We start from the raw sequence: 24,403 nt of genomic DNA on the forward strand, positions 1-24,403 counted from the left end.
AAAAAATGGTCGGAATATTCTAGGGATGAAAATTTCAACACCGAATATACCCGACAAAAACTATTGTTACTAGGCTATACATACTCTCCAAATAACCTAACTTTGGCAGCTCGACAACTTGAAAAGGACTTTTCTATTATTGACCTCGAATTAAGGGGAAAACCCCTGGTAACGACTGCATTTTATATTTTATGTTGAAGCACTTAGGACCACAAACTTCTCGAAATTGTCAATTCAATATTTAACCGAGGTCGCTATCCCCATGTTTGGAAGTCTGCAATAGTTACTCGTATATGCAAACCCAACGAACCGCCATCAGAAGTGTCAAATTTCGGCCCTTTGCTTTCATGCCTCAGCAAAACCCTCGAAAAAATGCTAGCCCGTCGACTTATGTGGTATATAACCAAAACTAAACGTCTAAGTCTGAACCAAGCCGGTTTTAAACCACAGCACAGCACTATGGATTCCCTGCTGATCCTGCAGCACCTTGCGTCGGATGCTCTTTCAACAAAAAATCACGTCACCCTGTTGGCGATTGATTTTGAAAAAGCTTTTGATCGGATGTGTGTCGATACGGTTCTTCAACAGCTTGCAACAGTCTAGTAAAGACTTTCATGACTCAGCGCTTATTTCGCGCTAAGATAAATAATGTCGTTTCTTCGTAGTTCAAACTTCACAACGGAATTCCGCAAGGATCCCCCTTTTCCCAACGGGACTCCTGGACTGGACTTCAAAAAATTCCCAAGGATATACCCCATGGAGAGTCCTACCGCAAATCTTTTGCCGAAGAATCAAGCAGGTCGGTATTTAAAAACCGAACGTGGCTATTCACCGGTGGTCAAAAAGCGAACACAACACCTCATTCGCATGTGTAGATCAGGATCGACACATCATTGCTGCCGGCCAACTACCAGACTACCTAGAAGCAGTTCGAAATATTGAAAACAGAAATCAAACGATTTGTAACATCAGAGATTCATTAATACAGAGGCCTGCGAAGCTGGTGCTGTTCTAGGTGCCTAGCCACAAGGGTATATAAGGCAACGAGCTCGCGGACGCTGCAGCTAAGTTAACAGCAACATCTCCAACCATAACGGTTATCCCATTAAACCAAAAGGACATAAGGAGAGCCCCTTCCATCTACCTACAGAGCTGAAGGCCTTGTTGCTAGTGCTCGCCTCGATAATTAGCTTTAATATTATTGTGTCATCGATTTAAGGGTCATTATTATCCATAGCAGATGACTTAATTTGCAAACTCAATGATTATTTATTTAGCTTTGAGTAGAGTAGATCCAGTGACCAGAGAAAAATGGGAAGAGTCACTAGATTATGAGGAATTGCCGCTGTGGTCCGATTTCGAAAAAATGTTGAATCTTTGGTACCAACAACTTTCAGCTGAAGAGACTGGCAAGCCAAAACAGGAGAAAATTGGGTGCGGGAAGCAGCACAATAGGAGTTCGTTGGCTTGCACCGCTTCCAATAAACAAGCTTGCAGTTATTGCAACGCACAAGACCATAGTCTTGCCCAGTGTAGTCCGTTCGCTAGCCTTGCTGTAATGCAACGGTTTGAGTTTGTCAAGTCAGCCTCATTATGTTTAAATTGTCTGCGAAAAGTGTAAAAGGTTGCGAAGTGTAAATCGACAAGGTGTCAAATTTGTGCAAGATCGCACTACAAACTTCTGCACCGATTTACTGTGACCGAAAATAACTTGGCGTTACCACCACCAAATGAACATCCTTCTCCAGCGCTACATCTTGATGGCCCTTCTACGTCACATGCTTTGCATGCGTCATCTCTAGAAAGGGTTTTGTTAGCGACGTCGATCGTAAGCGTTAGAACTAAAAATGGCGAGCACATATTGCCCCGAGCACTACTTGACTCTGGGTCACAAATGAACTTCATTACTGAAGAACTTGCTCAACGCTTACAGATCCGTAGGGCGGAATCGTGTATCAACTTGCTTGGAATTGGTCAAGCTAATTCCCAGGTTAAGAAAAAGATACACACTGTGGTGAAAACAATTAAAGGTAGTGAGTTTCCGTTCGACTTTTGGATTTTGAGAACTATCTCGGGTTATCACCCTGAGAACGTGAAAGATTGGTACCTACCAAAGAACTTGCCGTTAGCAGACCCATATTTCTACAAACCTCAGCGGATAGACATGTTAATTGGAGCTGAGTCATTTTTCGAACTGTTGTCCGTTGGCCAAATAAAACAAGGGCCAAACCATCCCATCCTCCAAAAAACTCTCCTTGGATGGATAGTATCGGGAAAATATAAGGCAAATACCTCAACTCCTCAACAGCCTGTCTCTAGCCGGAATTGCCAAAAAGAATTACTTGAGTCGATAGATGGCACTTTGAAAAATTTCTGGTCGTTGGAAAAAGTACCAACTTCCAAAAAGCTTTTGTCACCTGAACAAGAGTTATGTGAGGAACATTATCAGAAAAATACAGTTGTACTGCCTTCAGGTCGATTTGAAGTCACGCTTCCATTTAAATCGGATCCAAGCGTTTTGGGAAACTCGTTGGAGGTAGCCAAACGCCGTTTCTTGTCGCTTGAGAGAAGATTGTTTCGAGATCCGAATTTAAAAAAATGTATTTGGAATTTATGGAAGAATACAAATCCTTAGGTCATCTGTCCCCTACAAGCAATGATGTTCTGGCTACTCCACACTACGTCATACCCCATCAGTGTGTCTTACGGCCTCCAAGCACATCGACCAAATTACGAGTCGTGTTTGATGCGTCTTGTAAGACATCAACGCATTAGTGCCTTAACGATCTGTTGGTCCTACCATCCAGGAAGAGTTGTATGCAACTCTTCTTCGGTTCCGGCTGAACAGATTCGCTCTGATAGCCGACATAAAAAAGATGTATCGCCAAGTAATGGTAAATGAAGCCGATAGGCGATACCAGTTGATAGTGTGGAGGAAAGACCCATCAGAGTCCTTGAAACTGTGCAAGCTCAACACCGTTACATATGGCACTGCGCCAGCCCCATTCCTGGCCATAAGGTGTTTGAAGAGGTTGAGTGAATCTGTGAAAAATACATTTCCTCGAGCTGCCGAAGTTATTGGGTCCGACTATTACGTCGACATGTTAACGGGTGCTGGTTGCACTGAGGAGCTAAAGACAATTAAGTCTGACGTAACTCAGGTTCTTCAAAACGCTGGGTTTGAATTGAGCAAGTGGTTTTCAAACTCGCCTGAAGTTACTGCATCCGAGAGCACGGTTAAGCCAATAACACTTTCGGACTCAGAACTGACTAAAGCATTAGGAATCGCTTGGGTTCCTAAAGAAGATGTATTTAAATTTGAAATTGATGCGTCAGTCATGGGTCAAAGGGCGACCAAGCGGAACATCCTTTCGGTGACATCGAAGTTGTTTGACCCTCTTGGCTTATTAAGCCCTATACTTATAAAAGGAAGAAAGACTTTGGCTAAATAAGCTAGATTGGGATGAGTCAATTCCACTGCACTTAGAAACAGCGTGGAACAAAGTACAATTTGCCTTGTCGCAATTGGAGGGCATCTCAATTCCGAGATTCGTGTTTACCGAGCCGATGTCCCCGATTCAAATTTATGCCTTTTCTGACGCATCGATGAGAGCCTATGGAGTCTGCGTCTATATTCGTTGCGAATCTGCAGAAGGAATTAAAGTTTCATTGTTGACGGCAAAGTCCAAAGAACCGCCGCTCAAGATAAGGACGCTTCCCCGTCTTGAGTTATATGCCGCTCACCTTCTCGCAGATCTCTGCCGCAAGATAAAGCCTCTAATAATAGTTCGGATCGAACGAACTGTATTTTGGTCGGGTTCAAAAGAACCAATTCATTGGATTTGTTCCCATCCATCGTCGTTGTTAACGTTCGTATCGATTAGAGTTGCTGAAATTCTAGAGTGGTCAGATGTCAGTACGTGGCGGCATGTACCAACTAAACAGCAGATATCGGCGACAACCCGGAAGATTAGGGTCCAGAGGTGGAGACATAAAGGAGACTGTAGAATTGATCTGGTTTACAGACCCATCGTTTTAAAGGACCCGGAAGGTCACCAGACCAGAACTTCTACAGATGGAAGCAAAAAAGAATGCGGTCGGATTAACCGCAATCGCCTCTACCTCATATTTATTGGAAGTGATAGAAGGATATTCCTCTCACCTAAAACTGCTGCAAGTGTTCGTTTATATGTTCCGCTTTATAAGGGAATCGAAGAAATTAGTAGTGAATTTTGATATTGTTTCCTCACCTGTCAAATATAATAAAGCCTTTGAGAAAATATTTGAAATAGTCCAAAAGCACGAGTATCAAGATAAAGCTGAATCCCTTTCTACACGAATCATCATAGGCTGGGCTTACCTTTTCGTTGTTGCGGGTTGGGGGGCGACTAGCTAATGCTCCTATATCGTACGATGCCAAGTTTCCAGTATTGTTGACATAACGCTCTCAATTTGTTTAGAGCTATGTCCGATACTTACACGAGTCGTATTTTCATGTGGGTCCACGAGCACTTGTGAGTCTTTTGCGACAGCGCATATGGATCGTAAATGCGCAGGAAGTCTTCAGTCAGACAGTACGGTCATTCATAAGCTGCTTAAAATGCAAGCCTCGACTGATGACTCAAATCATGGGAGATTTACCCTTATATAGAATTCGTGCTCTCCGCCCATTCTCCATATGTGGTGTTGATCTTTGTGGCCCTATTGATACGACATTGAAAATTCGTGGTAGGCCACCCTATAACTCCTACATTGCCTTATTTGTTTGTTTTGCGTCCAAGGCAGTTTATTTAGAAGTAGTTTCTGACCTTACAACTGATTCCTTTTTGTTGGCTTTTTGAAGGTTCTTTGGGCGCCGAGGATGTCCGCAGCTCGACGCGGTCACACAATACGCATCAAATAACGGATGGCGTTGGGCTCTGTGTTAGGATAAGCGACGGCGGGGCGCTTACTCCCGGGCACCTTTTAACAGGCGGGCCGCTCACAGTCCCACCAGCACCGCGGACCCCGGACCAGCAGGGTCTAACGTGCTTGCGGCGATGGCGGCTTGTCTCGTCAATCAAGCAAACGTTTTGCATCGCTCAAGCAGCGATGGTCCCGGGAGTACGTATTGGGCCTACAGGCGCGGTATAAGAGAAAATATAGATCGATTTATAACGTTGAAGAGGACACATCATTTTCGCTTTCGACATTTTTATCTATTTAGCAGAAACCCTTATTTTTAATTTTTTATAGTTGAAAACTACTGAGAGATAAACTAATCTCATCCAACTTGGATATATATCGCAAACATCGGATATAGTTGGCCGATCCTTATAAGAATATCTTAATATAACCAGTTTGTCGGGTCAGGCAGTAAGCAACTGTAAGGATAAATAATTAATTAATAACGTAAGCATTGTTGGTCGGAAGCCGACTTCCTTTCGGACGCTCGGCTTCAACTAATTTGGCATCTCAAGCTAGCGAGCATACGCTCAGCTTATTATCTAAGGTTAGCGCACTCATCGCGTTCATTGTCTTATTGTGCTCGCACACTAAATTGGCTCTTCTTGAAAATCCCAATTTCATATGCGGCCAAATAAATATTTTTATAACGTTTAGAACAAAATACAAGTTGCTTTTTGAGTTACCGGCATTGACAACTATCAATGACCAAACACTAGAGCAAACACTTATTTTTGACTTTATTTTATTAAATTTTTGATCACATGTAGTGAAATTTAAAAAACTTGGAAGCGAACGGTGGTGTTGGTTGTAGGCGAGGTGCTACAAAATGGAGAAATTTGTGAAAAGTAAGTATTGTTTCTAAATGACGCTCTGCATACAAGTAAAAATGTATACATGTGTATGTACATATGTATGTATTGGTATGCAGAAGCATTAAAAAGGCGCTAATTTATTCATATATTTTTATTATTTTAGCAACATCAATATCAAATGGCAACAAGGACGATGAAGAGGTGCTTTATATACAGCATGTAGAAAAACGCAAAAGGGGAACGTCGATTGTTTGGCAAGTTTTTAAAAAATGCAAACAGTGCGGTAAGCAGTATAAAACCGGTGGAAACACGACGAAACACTAATGGATCATTTGAAGCGTATGCATCCTACGCTATTAAAAGAACAGTCCTTAGAAAAGGAAAATTGTGGGTCAAAATTATTGGAGAATTTAGAAAAGAAAAACTGCATGAAAAAGTTCATGGAGCGTAATATTCCATATTCAAATACGTCTGAAAAAAAAAACGCATTGACAAGTTAGTTGTTAATATGGTCGCGTCCGATGTCTTCCCCCTAAATGTGGTTGATTGTGTCGGGTTAAAAAAAATCCGCGATACAAAATTCCAAGCAAAACTCACCTGCGCAATGTACTTTTAAAAAATGAGTATAACAATTTAAAAAACAATTTAAAAAAACAACTGGAGCTTATCGAAAGCGTCGCACTAACTACCGATGGCTGGTCATCAAGAGCCAATGAATCCTTCATAACGGTTACTTGCCATTTTGTAACGCAGTCTTTTGAGCTTGCTTCCAAAATATTGTCAACCACTCAATTACTTACGCCAACAAATCATTCAGCTGTTAACATTGCTGATACTATAAGAAATGTTTTAAATGAATGGGGCTTAGTAGGCAAAGTCGTTTGCATTGTAACAGACAATGATGCATCGATGAAAAAGGCATGCATCTCTCTCAGAATCTCAAGATAGTGCATATTCCCTGTTTTGCACATACAATAAATTTATTAGTGCAAGATGTCTTAAAACTGCCATGCGTTTTAAACATTGTTTTTAAGTGCAAGCGTACAGTCGCATTTTTTAAATTTAGCAATGTAGCTTATGCAAAATTTTAAGAAGAGCAAGGCGTTAGTAAGCCGTACGGTTTGATCCAGGAGGTGCCAACGCGTTTTTGGCGACAAATGAAAGTATTTCGAAGGTTTTATTAAAAACCGCAAAATCGCTACCGCCGTTTACCGCAGATGAAATAACAATAATAAGGGAACTGATTGAGATACTGAATCCATTTCAGGATGCAACCGGATCCATTTCTGCAGACACAAAAGTGACAATATCTTTGATTATTCCCATATGCTGCGAGCTCCGCCAAAAAATATCGGAAATGAACTGTTTCATTTCGTCAGAGGCTAAACAAGTCGTCGAGTATCTAAAAGTCCGAATGCCAGAAAGATTTTCCCAGTACGAGACGCGAACAACGACAAGGCTTGCAACCATTTTGGACCCACGGTTCAAAAAGAATGGATTCCTGCAGCCATCAAATGCTGAGCAGGCAGCAAAAGCCTTAGAACTGGAGGTATCCACTTTCATATCCAAAACTGCACAGCGTCCACAGCCACAGCCAACACCACCGCAACCAAAACGCTTTTCTTTTATGACCAAAAAGCTGGAAGAAAAAGTACAATCGAACAAGGCTGACGCCTTAATAATTTTGCGCCAGTATTTTGAAGTAGAACATGAAGGAGAAGAAGTGCATCCACTTGAGTATTGGAAGGTAATAATCAATGTAATATGTTATGTTTTCGTATAACCATAAATATTTTATCTTTTTTTTTAGGCGCATACAAACGATACAACAGCCTTAGCAATTCTGTCTAAAAAAGTATTATGCGTGCCAGCATCTTCCTGCGCTTCAGAGCGAGCGTTCAGCAAAGCTGGACAGATTATATCTGATAGGAGATGCGCCTTAAAATCAAATATTGTTGACCAGTTAATGTTTTTAAATAGGAACCTCAATGTCTAAATAAGAATCTCTGATCTCAAATAAAAAAATTCCTAATTGTTATTTTTATTTTTTATTTGAAAACTTTAAAAACATATTCTTGTTTTTAAAAAAAATTTTTTTGGGGTTCTTTAGTATTTAGTTGGCCTTCCTTGAGTTTTTAATACGGAATTTATTCTTGATACCATAAAATCTACCAAGAGTTCGTTAGTTTTCTTAATTATGTCTTTATAACAGATACTTTGCACTGTTAAATTAAATTCTCTTAATTTTTTGGGTTTCTTTTTATGTATTTTAACTTTAACAAGTTTTTTCCATAAAAAAATATAGGTAGGAAAGCGTAGATTTTCATTTGTTTAAGAACTATTGCTAGAAAAGCTTTCTTTAAAATAAAATAAACTATTTTAGTGCCCATTCAAAATTTCGAATTAACAAAAAATTAAATCAAAAACTAACTTTTTTTTTATCAGTGAATGCTCTGCTCTAATTTTTTTTGTCTGCTACGCTTACACTACAATTTTAAACATGCGTGGGTTTTGCCCCCCACTGCTATAAACAAAAAAGGAAAGCTAACTTCAGGCGGAGCCGATGTTGATATACCCTTGCAGCTAAAACCGGAAACATCGGATATAGTTGGTCGATTTTTATGAGAACATCATAATAAAACCAATTTATTACAAGAAAGTTACAAAAAAGTGCCAAGTACCAAAGTTGGTATTTTTATCAAACACCATTTCCTATCGTTCAGTTATTTGGCAGCTGTAGTAGTCGGATATAGGATATATGTAGGATATAGTCGGCCGATCCTTATGAAATTTGGTAGGTTGGATCAACTGACCAAAAATAGAATCTGTACCAAGTTTAAGCTTTCTATATTCACAAAACACGAAAGTTGGATAATTTCCGATTGTTCAGTTATATTGCAGCTATAGGGTATAGTTAACCGATCCTTATGGTGTGTCGTATTATTTTGCCAAATATAGCACTCATGCAAAATCCAAACTCTCTAGCTCAAAAAACAACAAAGTTACAGCATTTCCGATGGCAGCTATAGGATTTAGTCTGCCGATCTTGGCCGTTCCGACTTATTTACTGAGCAAAGGGGTGGGTGGGCAATAAGGGGCAATAAGGGTGGGTGCAACGTTTCAAGTCGATAGCTTTAAAACTGAGAGACTAGTTTGCGTAGAAACAGACAGACGGACATGCTTGTATCAACTCGGGAGGTGATCCTGGTCATGAATATATATACTTTAAAGCCTAGATGGGCACGAAATCTAGCGATCGGAGCCGCAGCACGGCCAGACAACAAATTACAACAACAACCACCACCCTCGCGATGGTTGTCGTCGCGTTGTGCGCAAACGCACCTTTAATAATTGTTGTTGCAAACTCGGGACCTCGGGGTTGGGCCCGCTACCTGCCTCGGAATTTGTGTAGCATTGTTTTTGTAAATCTTCACGGCTCACTGACCGCGTGACTCGATCGTCTGCCTCGATTTGCTGGCGCCAAAAATTACGAATAACGGGGAGAGCCTTGAGAGTCCGAGGAGCCATGGGCTTGCTTTAAAGGGTCGGAGGTGTCTCCTTCACTGCGTTGCACACTATTGACCAATAATATTATAATACCCGCAGCAAGTCTTACTAAATTAAGCATAACGTTTATAGTCGTTTATGATGTATATCTGATACACTCAGATGTATATCTGGTAGACGAGATACCCACTCTTTAACTAGCCTTAAAAAATATAAAATTCCAACAAAAAAAAACACTGACGGAAATGGCTATAACTAATATTCTTGGCTAATAAAGAATATATTTACTAACATACTAATTAACATACTAACTCCGGCTTTTGGCCAAAAAAATTTCATAAGGATCGGAAAACTATATCCTATAGGTTCCCTACAACTAAAAGATCGGAAATTTCCCAACTCTGGTCATTTTGAAGATAGAAACTGGGACTTTTTCAAAACTTGTTTTAAAAAAATTAATGTTCTCGTAAACTTAAACTTATTTTAAACAATAAAAAATAAATCTTTCATTTTTTACAACAGCCTTTTATTATACAATGACATTTTCTTCAAAGAAAAAATGTATCGCTTCAAGTTCATATTTTGGCAGAAACAAAAGCAAGAATGTATTTCTTGCATTCTCAAAGTATTGGAATTGCCGTAGGAGGAACGAAAGCAATGGGAGTGGGCACCCTTGATTTAGACGTTTTATCTTAAAGGTGTAATAGATATAAAAAACACCTTCCTTATTAATTAATCATGTTTCGATTATTGTTGCCATTTTAGCTTATTTCCAACTAGATTTAGCATATATTGAATGAAATAGCTTCAAAAATACTTGAAATGCATACAGCTTAAAATCTGGCTTTTTTCAAATTTCATTTAGCTAATTTCGGCTTTAAAAAATTTATAACAAAACATGGAAAATTGTGCAGTTAACGACTTATATATGGGGTATGCCTTTGAGGAGGAAATCAAAGACGAAAAATATTTTGGTGAAAAATATAAAATCAGAGAAGATTGTAAAAACTTCATCAAGGCTTTAATTATTTAACTAAGGGAGAGGTAAGCTTTAATTGGATTTTAATAAAATGATATGTATTAATCTGCAGCGTAAGACTTCCTCATAACATTGAAGTTCTAAAAAAAATGGATATTTTTGCCGTTGGCAATATGCTAAATGCAAATAAAACGCCAGATAAAATTATTTCGTTGTTATTTTTTCAAAATTATTTCAAATATAAAAATATTAATTAAATCGTATCCCAATTTGGAAAATCCACCTAATTAATTGGGAAAAAAAGGAACAGACTATAAGTTTTGATGTACAAGGATGATGGCCAAAACAAAGCTTTCGAGCAACTGGTTTTATTTGCTTTGCATATACTTTCACTGCCATGGTCGAATGCTGCGGTTGAGAGGGACCTCAGCCAAATAAACATCGTTAAAACAAAGTTTCGCAACAAAATGTGTTTAAAAAGCTTGAAAGCAATATTAAGAATAAGGTTTGTTTTTGAAATTTCAAATTATTTAAATATACTAAGTACTTTTTTTTTAAGTTATATATATAAAACAGAGGTCGGCACGGCCCTATCTCGGGGGCATAGGAAATTTCTCTGCCCGAGCTCTGCCACACACACACAGTATAAAACACTAATGCGGTAAAATCATATCAATGTATTGGGGTGCCGACCTCTGATATAAACGAAACTTCCAACGAAATACCTCGCTTTGGTTCAATCATCCGCCAAATATATGGAATCTAATGATGAAGTTGATGAAATTATTTCTTTAACATAATAGTTATATAAATATCATATCGAATCGTATTAATAAAAGTAAAAAATCAACTTTTCTAATGTATTATAATTTTGTTCAAATCTCCGACCCTATAAAGTATATATATTCTTGATCAGGATCACCTCCTGAGTTTGTATAAGCATGTCCGTCTGTCCGTCTGTATGTCTGTCTGTTTCTACGCGAACTAGTCTCTCAGTTTTCTCTCAGTTTCTCTCAGTTTTAAAGCTATCGACGTGAAAATTGGCACTTACCCTTATTTCTTTTGCACGCAGTATATAAGTCGGAACGACCGGTATCGGCCTACTATATCCTATAGCTGCCATATAACTGAACGATCGGAAGTGACTCAACTTTTGTGTTTTTGAAGATAAAAAGCTGGAACTTAGTACAGATTCTATTTTTGGTCTGTTGATCCAACCTATTAAATTTCATAACGATCGGTCGACTATGTTTTGGTATTTGGTAGAAATACCAACTTTGGTATTTTTGAAGATAGAAGCTTGGGACTATTTTTTAGATATTTTATTATATTTTATTGGTTTTATTATGATATTCTTATAAGGATTGACCAACTATATCCGTTGTTTGCGATATATATCCTGTTTTAACTGCAAGGGTATATCAACTTCGGCTGCGCCCAAATTTCCTCTCTTGTTTTTAGTTTTTTTTTTAATTTTTAGCTTATTCAAGCTTATTTTCTTCAATCTAGCTTATTTTATCTCTCAAAATCTGGCAGCACTGGTTTCGACATCTTTATTAGTTATAAAGGTATGCATCTTTCAATTAAAAAAGGTTTTTTAAATTTTTTTTATGTGATCTTAAAGTTTTTGAAAAAAAAGTGTAGAACAAATGTTGGTTGTATTTAAGTAACTAAAATATCCAATTCTATTAAGGTTGGGGAACACAAAATAGTGGAAACAAACAAACAGGACATATTGGGTTTCATTTTCCAATGACCCCACTGTAGACTCCAATGTCCCCACGAGCCCCAATTTAGTGAAGCAAAATCATTTCACATTGAAGAAAATTTCTCCCAACTGATAATTCTTGGAGATCAAGAATATATGTCCTATTTGCGTTTTTTTTTTTTTTTTAAATGCGTATATTATTACCAATCAAATTTTGGTAATAATATATTATATAATATATTAATAATAATAATATATTAAATATTTCAAGCGGAAAACGCCTATTTTAGTAGTCGCGAAACCCTATTTTCAAATAGGTTTTGCAAATAGGGATCGATATACATATATTTACTTTATGGGGTGATACATAAATACATTCACACGAATACAATGTACCCTTGTACTCTACGAGTACCTGTTGTATCCAAATGAACAAATGAGCACTGTGTGTACATGGCTAAGAAACTATGATACAGAGACAATGGATTAAAGTTATCTGCGTAGATATTATTTTTCAACAGATGATTTCTAAATATATCCCTTGTCATATAAATGTATTTGTTATACCTCATTGTTATGAATATGCTACGGCGACTTGTTACTTAAAATTACCTGATTATCCGGACATTTTGCTGTACGCATTAATTCCATTTTTGCCTCTTCCATACGTTCTACATCAACGGAATCGATGACGAACAAAATGCCATCTGTGCAACTATATAAATAATAATATGAAGAAAATGACATTGCCCGTTAAAATTTTCATTAGTAGATAAATAACAACTAAATACCGAGTATAACTTCGCCAAAGTGGTCTTAATTTTTCTTGTCCTCCCACATCCCAAACTAGAAAATGCACACCTTTTGCTTTTCCAATAGTTCCTTGTACCTTAAAATAATTTAAATGAGTATGGTTAAGCACATGTACCATGAAAAACTGTAAGCACACCTTCTCGCAATTAAATCCAATAGTTGGGACTGTGTTCAAATACTGATCAAATTTAAGTCTGTATAGTGCTGTTGATTTACCCGCAGAATCCAATCCTAACATAACTACATGTAGAGTACCCTTAAATAGGGACAAATTTTTATTAGGTATTTTAAAAATGAGTGTAGATAAATTACCTGAGTAGGCAGTACATCCAACAAATTTCCATTTTTTACCAACGGTTTCACCATTGTTGAGCCCATCTTATAAACAAATTTTCATGCATGGGAGACATAAGTAAATATATACATTAACCGTCACAGTAGCGTCGGCCAATTATCGTCGATGTGAAACAAGAGAATTGGAACAACCCTGTCGTGTAGTAACCACGCCATCTAGATGTTTGTCTCTGTCTGTGCGACATCTTCATTGGCGCGGATATTTAGCACGTGCGTCGATGAAATATCGCGTAGGGTGGCGAAAAGATGCAGCCTAAAACAGAAACATTTTGGATAAAAACAGTGCTTGGGAGGGCCCAATTCGAGGGACATATCTGCCCGAGCTCTGCCGCACACACACAGTATAAGGGTGTAAGGGTCTGCCCATTTTTTTTTATCGGGATTTTTCTTCCTCGCCGGCTAGCACGCGTTTACATAGATTAGATTAGATTAGATTACAAACAAGCAAAAGGAAAAACGACTAAGTTACATAATTTATCAAACCACCAAAACAAAAAAAAAACACAGCGGTCAAGAGAACACTACGGTATTGGGCACCACGAAGGCTTCCCTTCCTTGGTCCAAATCTTGGATCCTTGGGATCATCACCGGCCTTCCCTATACTCCCCTTCAGCGCTTAAAAAACTGCGGCAAATTTCAGTTCATTTGATTTTGGTTCTGCTACTGCTTCTGAAAAAATCAGAAGTCGCAGTCAAAGCATAGACAAAAATCAAACAGCTACGAAAATCAGAAAGCAGCATAAGTCGCCGGCTTTCGTTTTTCTGCTTTCTGCTTTGCTGTTGCCTCCGATCGTATACATAAGTTGTCGCAGCAGCTGTCGACAGTCACAGTCGCGAAAAGTAATGCATTAGGCTTTTTCCTACTTCTGATTTTTGTCGCTTTTGCTTTTGTTCAGCAGCGTAAGTCGAAAAAGCAAGAAGCGTACGATTCGCGGAAGTCGGCGGTGCGACTGTTTTTGATTAGCTACTACTTTAAGGGGTTATATACCTTTTTTATTTTCAAAAAATCTAACATTTTTTTATTGCTTTTTCTTGAAGAAAAACTCCTTGAGAACATTTTCCCAAATTTTCATAGAGATTGGAGCAGTAGAAAAAAAGTTACAGCGCTCCTAACCGCGCGCCTTGTCGCGGCCTTGAACTGAACTTGAAACTTTAAACGCGAATATCTCGAAATGGTGTGAAAAATGAAAAATGACTTTGCGGTGACATGGATTGGCGGAAAACTACTGAACCGATTTACTTCAAATTTTTTTTTAAATGTTCGTAATGAAATTCTTTTGTGCTCTTTTTTTTCGCCGAAGTGAATTTTTTTAGTGATATTTCTAGAGACCAAAAAGTTTATTTTTAGCATAAAACGTTGCGTATGCATAAAAAAAAAAAAATTTTTTAATCGATCGTTCAAGCACAAGTAATTACACTAAACTAATGAAACTTTTTTACTTTTATGGTTTAAGTTGACCTGTTCGACCTGGGGAACTGTCACCGCAAGGCTCTAAAAAAAAAAGCCTCTAAGGGAAACAGCCACCCCTTAAAAACTATTTAATATTTTTCCACCAAATTTTGCACAAACATTGTTAATAAAGTGTACTATCAAAAAATTAAATCATCTGTGTAATTAAATTATTGCTACATACCTAAAAAAAAATCCGAACTTTCCTCTTTTTCTTCGACAAAGAAGGAATATAACCCCTTAAAGAAATGTTTATCATTTACTTACATATGTATACCATAGTGTACTTGAATTTTTTTATTATTGTGTTCATTTTAAACTTTTTTAATTTTTCTTAAGTTTACAAAAATAAAAAACTAAATCAAAATTCGTTGGAATAAAATAACATATAAAAATAATATTCATTTTTGTATTAATCATTACAAAGTTCCTCTTGTTCAAAAAGTGGCAACGTATCAATGGCCATGCCCAGAAAGCTGGGATTTAATTTCACGAGCAATATGTTCTCAAGAACATCGTGTCCTAATCGATAGCGATAGTCGTTCGATAGTCGACACCTGTTATAAAAATAATAAATAAATGATACAATTTTAATTAATTAGGCCATTTTCATTTACCTGAGTTGGCGGTACGGCATAACAAACATTACTAATGGCGTATAATTCCTGGTCGGTATACTGTTTTGTCTAGGGTGACCAGGCGTCCGTATTAATACGGACATGTCCGTATTTTCAGCTCTGTGTCCGTTCGTCCGTATTTTTTTGTAAAATGTCCGTATTTTTCGCGTTTTTAACGAAAAAACAGGTTGCACCTGCAATTTTTCCGAAAGGAGTTTCTAGACTTAAACATTCGAAAGCGCCCGCGCTCGCAGCTGACGTAGAGAACGCGCAATTAGTTTAGCACGCGTTAACGGTAAAATTCCCTAGAAATATGGTACGATTGCGTCTGGTTGTTCGGTTTGCTATGTATGTATGCATACTGTCGCGTACATATGTACATTGCTTTTAGCGTTGCTTTGTGTATTTCTGTAACATCTGTCTTTTTTATTCTCAATCAGTCAATCAAGAATATGCAAAGTATAATTTCAATATACCGGGGGGGGGGGGGGGGGGGGGGGGGGGGGGGGGGGGGGGGGGGGGTGGATACGACAAAACGGCGGTGTCCGTATTTCCCACCTCAGCTATCTGGTCACCCTAGTTTTGTCTTTCCTTTCACTTCACGCCTTGAGATAAGTACGCTTCTAACAACTCGTCGTCCTCATCAAAAAAATTATTCTGCATTTCATTAGAGTTGGAATTCGTAGTTGAGCACATATTGCCAGTAGGGTGAAGACTATTAAGTCTATCATTTCATTGTGTCATTTTTTTGTTGCGGCGATAATATATGTTGAAAACGTGGATCCAAAAACTAGCAAGAAACTATAAATTTGTTGTTAAACAATATTTTTGTTCGTTTTTCAATAGAATTAAAAATTCCATTTCCGATAGTTTTCGTAAAATTATCCATTAATGTATCCTTTACAAATTTTTCTTTAAGATATTTTAAGTTTGAGCCATTGGGCGTAAAAGTTACTGTAATGTAATTGTTCCTCTTGACATTTTTTTATGCTTTTTTGCAAGGGACTGAAAACATTGCAATAATCCTCAATAAAATCCCAAATCGAGCAATCTAGATCAAAATTCTCTTCATCCGATTTGTTTTTAATAGATTCAATTTTACTTAAAATATCTTTGGCTACCAACAAGTTGTTTAACATTATGTACGTAGATCCCCATCTGGTTGGACAATCTAATTGTGCCATTTTCAATTTTTTCAATTCAAATATTTCACAATATCCATTGGAGGTTTTTCTTATATATTTTGTCATATTTCTGCAATTGAGTAAATACTTCATAATATCCAATGATTTTATCACACCAAGAGCAACAAGCTGTGCTGTATGTGCAGCACAACGACAAACTTAAGTATTGCCTATTAATACAGAGGGCACTGTTTCCATAAGCTCGATTTTTTGTATATAATCATCGTTGGTGCACTCTTCGTCGTCCGTTTCATTATTTTGTTCGGAAACAAATGACAAAATATTTGTTGTTTTTAGTATATTCGCACCGTTATCAGAAGTTATGGATACGATTTGATTCATATTAGTATTATAATTATTAAGCACTTTCAACACTTCAGCGGCGAGATTTTAGGATCCACTTGATCCTGCACCTTTCAACTCAATCATTCCCAAAATGATTGATTTTATCTCAACCGCGTTTATGTATTGTGCACTTATTCTAAATATATTTCTGGATAATCGGGTTATACTGTCTATTTTTAGAGATAATAATTTGTTGTTCAGTTCATTTGATATGTGATTGTGTGACACTTCTGTATATTCACTTGCCGTGTCCGGACGTGTTTCTTCGATCGCTCTTGGCAGTTTGCAATTATTTTTGATCTTGAACTCAAGCTTTCTCCTTCCGCGACAAGTGGAAATATAACGATTAATCTCTAAAAATAAATTCAACTTAATAAGTTCATTGAACTAATTATTTCCAATTTATACATTTAATCGTTTGAAGTTATCTCTGTTGTGCTTTAACTATATTCTCCAACATAAGTCTCTCCGAGCTGTTCTCTCTGGACGTAACCCGTTACATCATAGGTAACGTCATCTCTTACATCCGATCTGATCATCCACTCTCGGCTACAAAGTGCTTCAGAGAGCCTAAATTCTTTACACGCTACTACAGTGGTCTGCAATCCGTTAAAAAAGAAGTCAAAAATGAGTCTTACATGCACAGCCAAAAAATGTGAATTTGGTGGATCCATCACGGGTGACTCATACCTGTCTTGTTGGCTCTGCAACAACTGCTCACATATTAAATGTGCTGGAGGAGGACACAATGGACGGATAAGTGACCTTATCAACAAGAAAATTGGCTTGACATGGTCTTGCATCGCTTGTAGAGAAATTGAGTCAGAGATGCGGACTTTTATGAAACAGACGAGAAATGGTTTTCTAGATGTCCGCAAGCAATTCTCGGCCCTTAACGAGCAATTCCACGCTCTTGAAACTCAATTCCTTGGGCTAAAGTTGTTAAGCGAATCCCCCAGACGAAAAATTCCGAACAACAACCTGCTGACTGCTAAATTACTGAATACCCCTACATCCCATGCTGTACAAGTCGATGATTTTTCAACACCAAACATTTTACCGTCGCCTACTTGTCTACCTACTTATGCTGTTCCAGTACCAAGGGACTTGATGAGCCTTCCTTCAGGGCACTCTAATATTTCTCCCTTGCGAGAAGCGATCAGCGTACCGAGTACAAATCTCGAGCCACCTCTCATCTTGGAGCCTCCATCGTTGGACAACCCCCATCGTTGGACAACCTACCCTGTGCTCTTTCTGTGATGTCTCCAAGGCCTCTGGTTGGTGTGGCGCCTGAAGTGCTGATCTTCTGGACTTACGCTGAGGGCGGTCTCTCGGCTTATGCCGGATGCTGCTGTTGATGATGTTAAACCATCTTAAGGTAGCTTCTAATGAAATAGCTGTTTTTAAGTTTAACTTTAAGCATAAGCGTTCTATTTCTTCTTTTAAAATAGTCCTACCTGATTCCTACCTTGAAAAAGCACTTGATCCTTTAGCTTGGCCTGAGCACAAATTCATTGTGTTTCGATTGGATCGTCCAACTTTTGCAGGTGGTGTCCTCATCGCTGTTAGTAATGAGTACCCTGCTGAACTTATTCCTTTCCCGAACGAGTTCGGAATTGAGTTCATTTCGGTGAAAATATTAACTGTCTCGTCTCATATTTTCCTGACCTGTTCCTACATTCCTCCCATGGTTGAAGATATTGTGTACTTTCACTATCTTGATGCCATTAGGTCTGTTTTTTCGTTGGTCAAGGACCGTGATTTAATCCTAATCATGGGAGATTTCAACCTTCCCATAATTTCCTGGATCCCGTCTGAGGTAGACAATTCCCTGCTTTCCAGTTGTCATAACGACTTTATCGATGGCTTAACCGATCTTGCCCTGCTCCAAACTAATCCAATTCATAATATTCATGGCAGATTTCTGGACCTTATTTTTTCCAATGTGTCATCCTCTGTGACAGTCATTCGGTCCCCGCCGCTATCGCTTCCTGAAGACTTTCACCATTCTACACTATTAGCATCGGTGTTAATTGATGTGCCTAACAATGAAGCTTGCTTTAATGTTCAACCTCGTTTCAATTGCTTCAGAAAGACTGATTTTATGGCCCTTCGGAATCATTTAGCTGAAATCGATTGGAATGTTCTATTTTCTATAAACAATTGAAGCAGCTCGTTTTATTCGTTTTACAAAATAATTCATAATGCCTTGAACAAATTTGTTCCGGAAGTCCCAGTATCATTGTCTACAAAACCACCTAGGTATAATAAACACCTTTCTCGTCTTAAGAACAGGAAATCCAGAGCTTACAAAAAGTGTGTACAGCTTACTTATGTTCGCAACCAGCTTATTATTCTCAACGATCAACTTTATAAGCAGTATATCAGGAATTTTAAGGTAAACTTTCGTAATGATCCAAGCTCCTTCTACTCTTTTGTCAATGTGAAACGTAAATCAAATCTCTTTCCTCCTTCCCTATCATATAAAAATATTTCACATTCTTCTGAGCAAGGTATTGCTAATCTCTTTGCGTCATTTTTTCAAACCTCTTATACGTCCGATTCAAATTACCACGTATAAACAACATCTTCTTTTCAAAATTTCGAATTCAGGATTTGTTCGAAGCTCTTTCAACAATAGATATATCATTCTCTGCTGGTCCTGACAATGTTCCTAGCTGTGTTCTAAGGTACTGTTCTGATATCCTTTGCCATCCTCTCACTATCTTATTCAACTTATCCTTGGAGCTAGCACGTCTTCCCAAGAGATGGAATGAATCATTTATTATTCCGCTTCATAAGAAAGGCTCTAAAGCACTTATTGAGAACTACCGGGGGATTGCTAAACTATCTGCGATACCCAAACTGCTTGAGAAACTGGTTACTTTCCAACTGCAACATTTTTGTAAAAGCATTTTTTCCACTTCACAGCATGGGTTTGTTAAGCATCGCTCTACCACAACTAATCTTCTTGAATTCCCTTCGTTTATCCACAGAGGTTTTCTGAGCCGCATGCAAATTGATGTGGTATACACTGACTTTAGCAAAGCGTTTGACTCTGTGAACCACCATCTCCTCCTTCATAAGCTGTGTCTTATTGGGTTTTCTCCACATATAGTACAGTGGTTGACCTCTTATCTATCAAACCGCACGCAGCGTGTTTTGTTTAAAAACAGTTCATCACAGATTATAAACGTTTCATCTGGTGTCCCACAAGGTAGTCACTTAGGACCACTTCTGTTTGTTCTTTTTGTCTACGATTTACCTAGTGTTGTAAACTATGCTACTACATTTATGTATGCTGATGATGTCAAGTTATGTCTTTCTTTCTCAGACCATTTCCTTCATAGACACCTGCAATTAGACCTTTACGAAGTCTTCTTGTGGTGCTCAAACAATCTCCTTTTACTTAACTGCTCTAAGTGTAAGGTTATGACGTTCAATCGCAGTGTGCCTCACATCGTCTCGTATTCTCTTGGGAATAACGTCTTAGATCGTGTTTCCCTAATTAAGGATCTTGGAGTCATTTTAGACAATAAGTTGTCCTTCAACGAACACATATCTCAAACAGTTAATAAAGCCAGAGGTGTGCTAGCTTTTATCAAACGTTGGTCTAAAGAATTTGATGATCCTTTCACAACTAAAACTTTATATGTATCGTTGGTTCGTCCTATCTTGGAATACATTTTGTAACAGAGGCAGGCGGATAAAGGGGCTAGGTGGCAACGCTTAGGACATTATCGATAGTGGTAGAAGCGGCAGGAGTTGGCAGCCCTGCAAACGGGTAAGATCGGGTGGGATCGAAGGAGAAAGGAAAGAGGGGAAAAGATAGAGAGAGTGCGATAATTTTCATTTCTGAGCCGGCATTTTGAGCAATTGGAAAAGCGTAACGTTTGCAAAGAGGGAGGAAAGGAGGCATTCGACCCTCCGACAAATAATAATCCCTGAGCGCGGGTTTTTTTGAAAGTGTTAAGGTGAGTGTTGAGTTTGAAAGATCAAGCGGAGGTTTTAATGGAATTTTGTATAGGAGCCCAGCAAATACGGTGGTGTGCGTTACGAGCGGTGAAACTTTAAGTAGCTGTCTCCGTGAGCCCCCAGAGAGGGCGAGAAGAGAAAGAGCTCTAGCGGCAGCCAAAAGGAGGAGTAACAAGGAGGCGCGAAACAAGAGGAGCAGCGGCGCTAGTTACCCCCTTAACCCCCATCAAGGATCGCGCTTGACACCGACCGTTATCGATCAGGGCATTGACCCGGGCGAAAGCGGGCCCAAAACGTGGGCGAAAGGCGACATAGCGGTGCTAGTGCTGTCGGATGTGGCCGCTTAGAGGATAGACGAATGTGTGATATCCCGATGAGGGAAGAGTCGTCCTAAGGCGGGCGTTCACGTGCGGTATTCCTCGACATTTCGTAAAAGCCTTTTTGTTTATCGTTACGGGAAGCGTTCGGCGACCCTTAAATCTTGAAAAAAACTCCCCTACAGGTGGCATGCTGGAAGCGCTTCCATCATCGCGACGTGGGAAATAATTGGTGAGTGAAGTAGGCTTAGAAAAAGGTCCGTTCGTCGGCGTCCGTACCTTGGACCCTTCCCGAATTCGGGTTTGATCCCTCGCTGTGTCCCTACCGCGGCAGCTCCGGTCAGGCTGAGAAAGCAATCCGCCATCGCTCTCCAATTTGGAGCCCTGTAGCCCCGCCCCCATCGTCGATCGCCTACCGATATTTATCAGCGAAATCGGCCGTAGACCGATATGAAACATCCGCCTCTCACCGGTTACCTCCTTCATTTTTTTAATCTCTACTTGGATTGCTATTAGGCGTTTAAGACATTTGGTTCATTCTTTAGGTTAAGGAAAACATTGTAGATTTTAAGAGATTTTTTGAATGGAGATAATTAGTTTTAGTTTAATCCTTAGGCCGTCATTTTAGAATATACGAGAATTTTTGAATTGAATTTAATAGTATTTAGCGTAGAACTCTAGATGAAATATTTTTATGAATTTAATCAATAAAATTTTATAATGTGGTAAATAGTGTAGTCCCAGTCTGGTTTGCAGCCGCCATGCGTACACCCAGCCGTTCCAGGATGCCGTAGTGGGCAAAACATTAGCCCGGAGGGGAGCTTCAATAGGGATCACGGTCAGGCCTACGCCGTTCGTTAGGCCAGGCACGCATTCGAACAAATTCGATTGCTATGATGAACATCAGGAACCTTGCGGGGAGAGATGAGATTTTCAGGGAACCCACCCACTAGCCGACGAGATCTAGGCCGGCAAACGCGTGCAGCTCATCTCTCGTCCGTTACCGTCGATAGCAAGGTTCCCGCGGCATCTATGTTCGTTACAGTTATAATCATTTTTATAATTCATCATAGTTTTTCTGGCGCCCAACTTAGTGGCCATGTATTTTTGATACGGCTACAAAAGCAACCATGTTTTGAATTAACAATGTTTAGATACGTTTTTTCGGCTGGTTATAATGGCATGGCATTAACCACGACCAAAACACCCAGGAGCTGAAGCTAACATCGGTTGGGAATTCTACTTTTAAAAGAAGAAGAGTAGACCACGATACCGCAACAGCCCCACAGAATAGGAGTAGAATGGTGAGATCGAAGGTGCGCTTTGGAACTTAGGTGATAAGAGGAATCATCTAACCACGCAAACGACCTCAGACATCTTCCATAACTAACAGACGGGAAAGCTGCCAGGATAGGTGTTCGGAGAAGCAGGCTCAAACAAACACTGAGTTCTGACCACGCCTTTAGGTAGCAGGCAGATCCCGTCGTCCCCCGAAGAAGGAGACGGACGCTTGGAGTTTAGCAGCAGGAGTAGCAGCTAACCACGTCCGAGACATCGACCTCGCGGCACCTGGGAATCAGCAGAGCTTGCGAGAGTAGAGATTAAGGGGGGTTTTTTATTTTCCGAACGAAGCGGATGGAACCTAGGAACGGGAAGAAGAAGAAAAAACAATAAGGTGGCGTATTGGCGGTGCGCAGATCAGACAGTGGCAAAGTTTGGTTTTAGTTAGCAACAAGTTAGCAATCTTTCAATAGTTTAAGTGTTAGTTTTTGAGAATTTTAGGAAAATAACAGTAAAATAACAACAGTAAAATGAACCCAGCAGAGTCAGTGAAGGGGGCAGCAACGCCCCAAAAGGTGCCAATATGCATGTTATGCAATAAAGAGATGGCAACAGGCAGGGCCAGAACCAAATGTGGGCATGAGTTCCACAAAGCATGCATAACGGCTCACGCGAAAACCAAGGCAGCATGTCCCACTTGCAAGGTGGTGTGTTTTGAAAAACCTCAGACGACGAGCGAAATGTCTGCAGCAGGCACAAGCCAACAGATTCGTAGGGCCGATTCACCGGGTGGTACAAGCCAGGTAGATTCTCAAGCAGAGTCCCTAGGTAGTACCATGCAGGCAACACTACTAGAACAATTGTCAGCACAGATGGAGAGCTTGTTCCAGCAAAGAGATCAGTCTGAGAGGGAAGCCGAAGGAAGAGCTGGGAGGACAACATCCCGAAATGAACAGCCTAGCGAACCCTTTGATAACGAGGGAGGGTTTCGAGACCAGGGGCATACCATCATAGACGAATTAAGACAGCCAGCATGTCGTCCAGACAAGGTTGGACACATACTAAACAACTGGAAGATCAGGTTGAGCGGGAGTCCAGATGGCATGACAATAGACAACTTCATCTATCGAGTAGAGGCCCTGACCCACCAGACGCTAGATAGCAATTTTGCAGCACTCTGCGCGAATGCAAGTCTCTTATTCGATGGCAAGGCCGGAGATTTCTATTGGCGCTTCCACAAAGCGAATAGGGGCATGAGATGGGGCGAGTTGTGTGATGCTCTTAGGAATCACTTTCGCGATAGTCGGTCGGACGTAGACATACGCGAAGCCATGAGGGATAGAAAGCAGCGCGAAAAGGAAGATTTCGACACTTTCTATGACGCAATAGAGCAATTGATGGACGGGTTGGAAACGCCTCTTAGCGAGGCCACGATAGTAGAGGTTGTGAGGCGAAATTTGAGGTCCGAGATACGACACGAGTTGCTAAATGTGTCAATTCGATCGATCAGTCAATGGAGAGAAATCTGCAGGCGCCGCGAGAGGTTCTTGGAGGAGGTAAGGCACGAGAGCAGCTTTTACAAGCCCGGCTATACGAAGAAGGCGAATGCTGAGGGGTTCAGACGCGAGGACAGAGGACATCATAGGAGCCATCCTGCCGGAAAGGCGGTAGCGGAGTTGAATGAAGGAATGGAAATGGAGGATGCAAGTGAGTTTTCGGACGATGGAGATCCGGACATCCAAGCAGTGGCTCTCATTTGTTGGAATTGCCGAAAAGAAGGGCACAGGTATCACGACTGTGCGGGGAAACGTAAGGTATTTTGTTTCGGATGCGGAGCGCCTAATACCTACAAACCGTCTTGCGCAAACTGTTTAAAAAACGGGCGGGTGAATGCGCAAAACCGTCCGACTCAGCGTGTTCAGATAGGGCAGAGCAAGGACAAGTAGAAGATCCAGAGAAACCATCGTTAAAGAATTTAGAAGTAGACAGAATCATAAATGAAGTTGTAGAAATTAACAAATTAGATACTAAGTCGAAAAAATCTAGGAATACAAACAGATTAAAACTATATTGGCAGGCGGTGAAAGAGATTGAAGCAATAAGGTACAAGGAGGC

General features: G+C 39.7%; 1 protein-coding gene and 1 long non-coding RNA gene across 6 annotated transcripts in view; both read right to left on the reverse strand.

The window, feature by feature from the left end:
- Arl4 (ADP ribosylation factor-like 4) overlaps nucleotides 1-13,237 on the reverse strand; it is a 40,296-nt gene extending 27,059 nt beyond the window's left edge. For 2 of the 5 annotated variants that reach the window (XM_017250542.3, XM_070282335.1), the window contains exons 1-4: nucleotides 13,079-13,236; nucleotides 12,903-13,022; nucleotides 12,745-12,842; nucleotides 12,566-12,668 (exon numbers count right to left, since the gene is read on the reverse strand). In XM_017250542.3, the coding sequence (XP_017106031.1) occupies nucleotides 12,566-12,668; nucleotides 12,745-12,842; nucleotides 12,903-13,022; nucleotides 13,079-13,144 (387 nt within the window). In that variant the 5' untranslated portion in view covers nucleotides 13,145-13,236. Of the gene's footprint in view, nucleotides 1-5,333; nucleotides 5,364-12,565; nucleotides 12,669-12,744; nucleotides 12,843-12,902; nucleotides 13,023-13,078 lie in introns of those variants that run through there. The other 3 variants (XM_070282336.1, XM_043213330.2, XM_017250525.3) reach the window with 3 other exon arrangements.
- LOC138926845 (uncharacterized) overlaps nucleotides 1-14,813 on the reverse strand; it is a 161,775-nt gene extending 146,962 nt beyond the window's left edge. The window contains exon 1 of the long non-coding RNA XR_011443509.1: nucleotides 14,754-14,813. This is a non-coding gene — a long non-coding RNA (uncharacterized lncRNA). The remainder of the gene's footprint in view (nucleotides 1-14,753) is intronic.
- Between the last annotated feature and the right edge of the window lie 9,590 nt (nucleotides 14,814-24,403).

This window comes from Drosophila bipectinata, chromosome 4, assembly GCF_030179905.1.
Source record: "Drosophila bipectinata strain 14024-0381.07 chromosome 4, DbipHiC1v2, whole genome shotgun sequence".
Taxonomy (NCBI): domain Eukaryota; kingdom Metazoa; phylum Arthropoda; class Insecta; order Diptera; family Drosophilidae; genus Drosophila; species Drosophila bipectinata.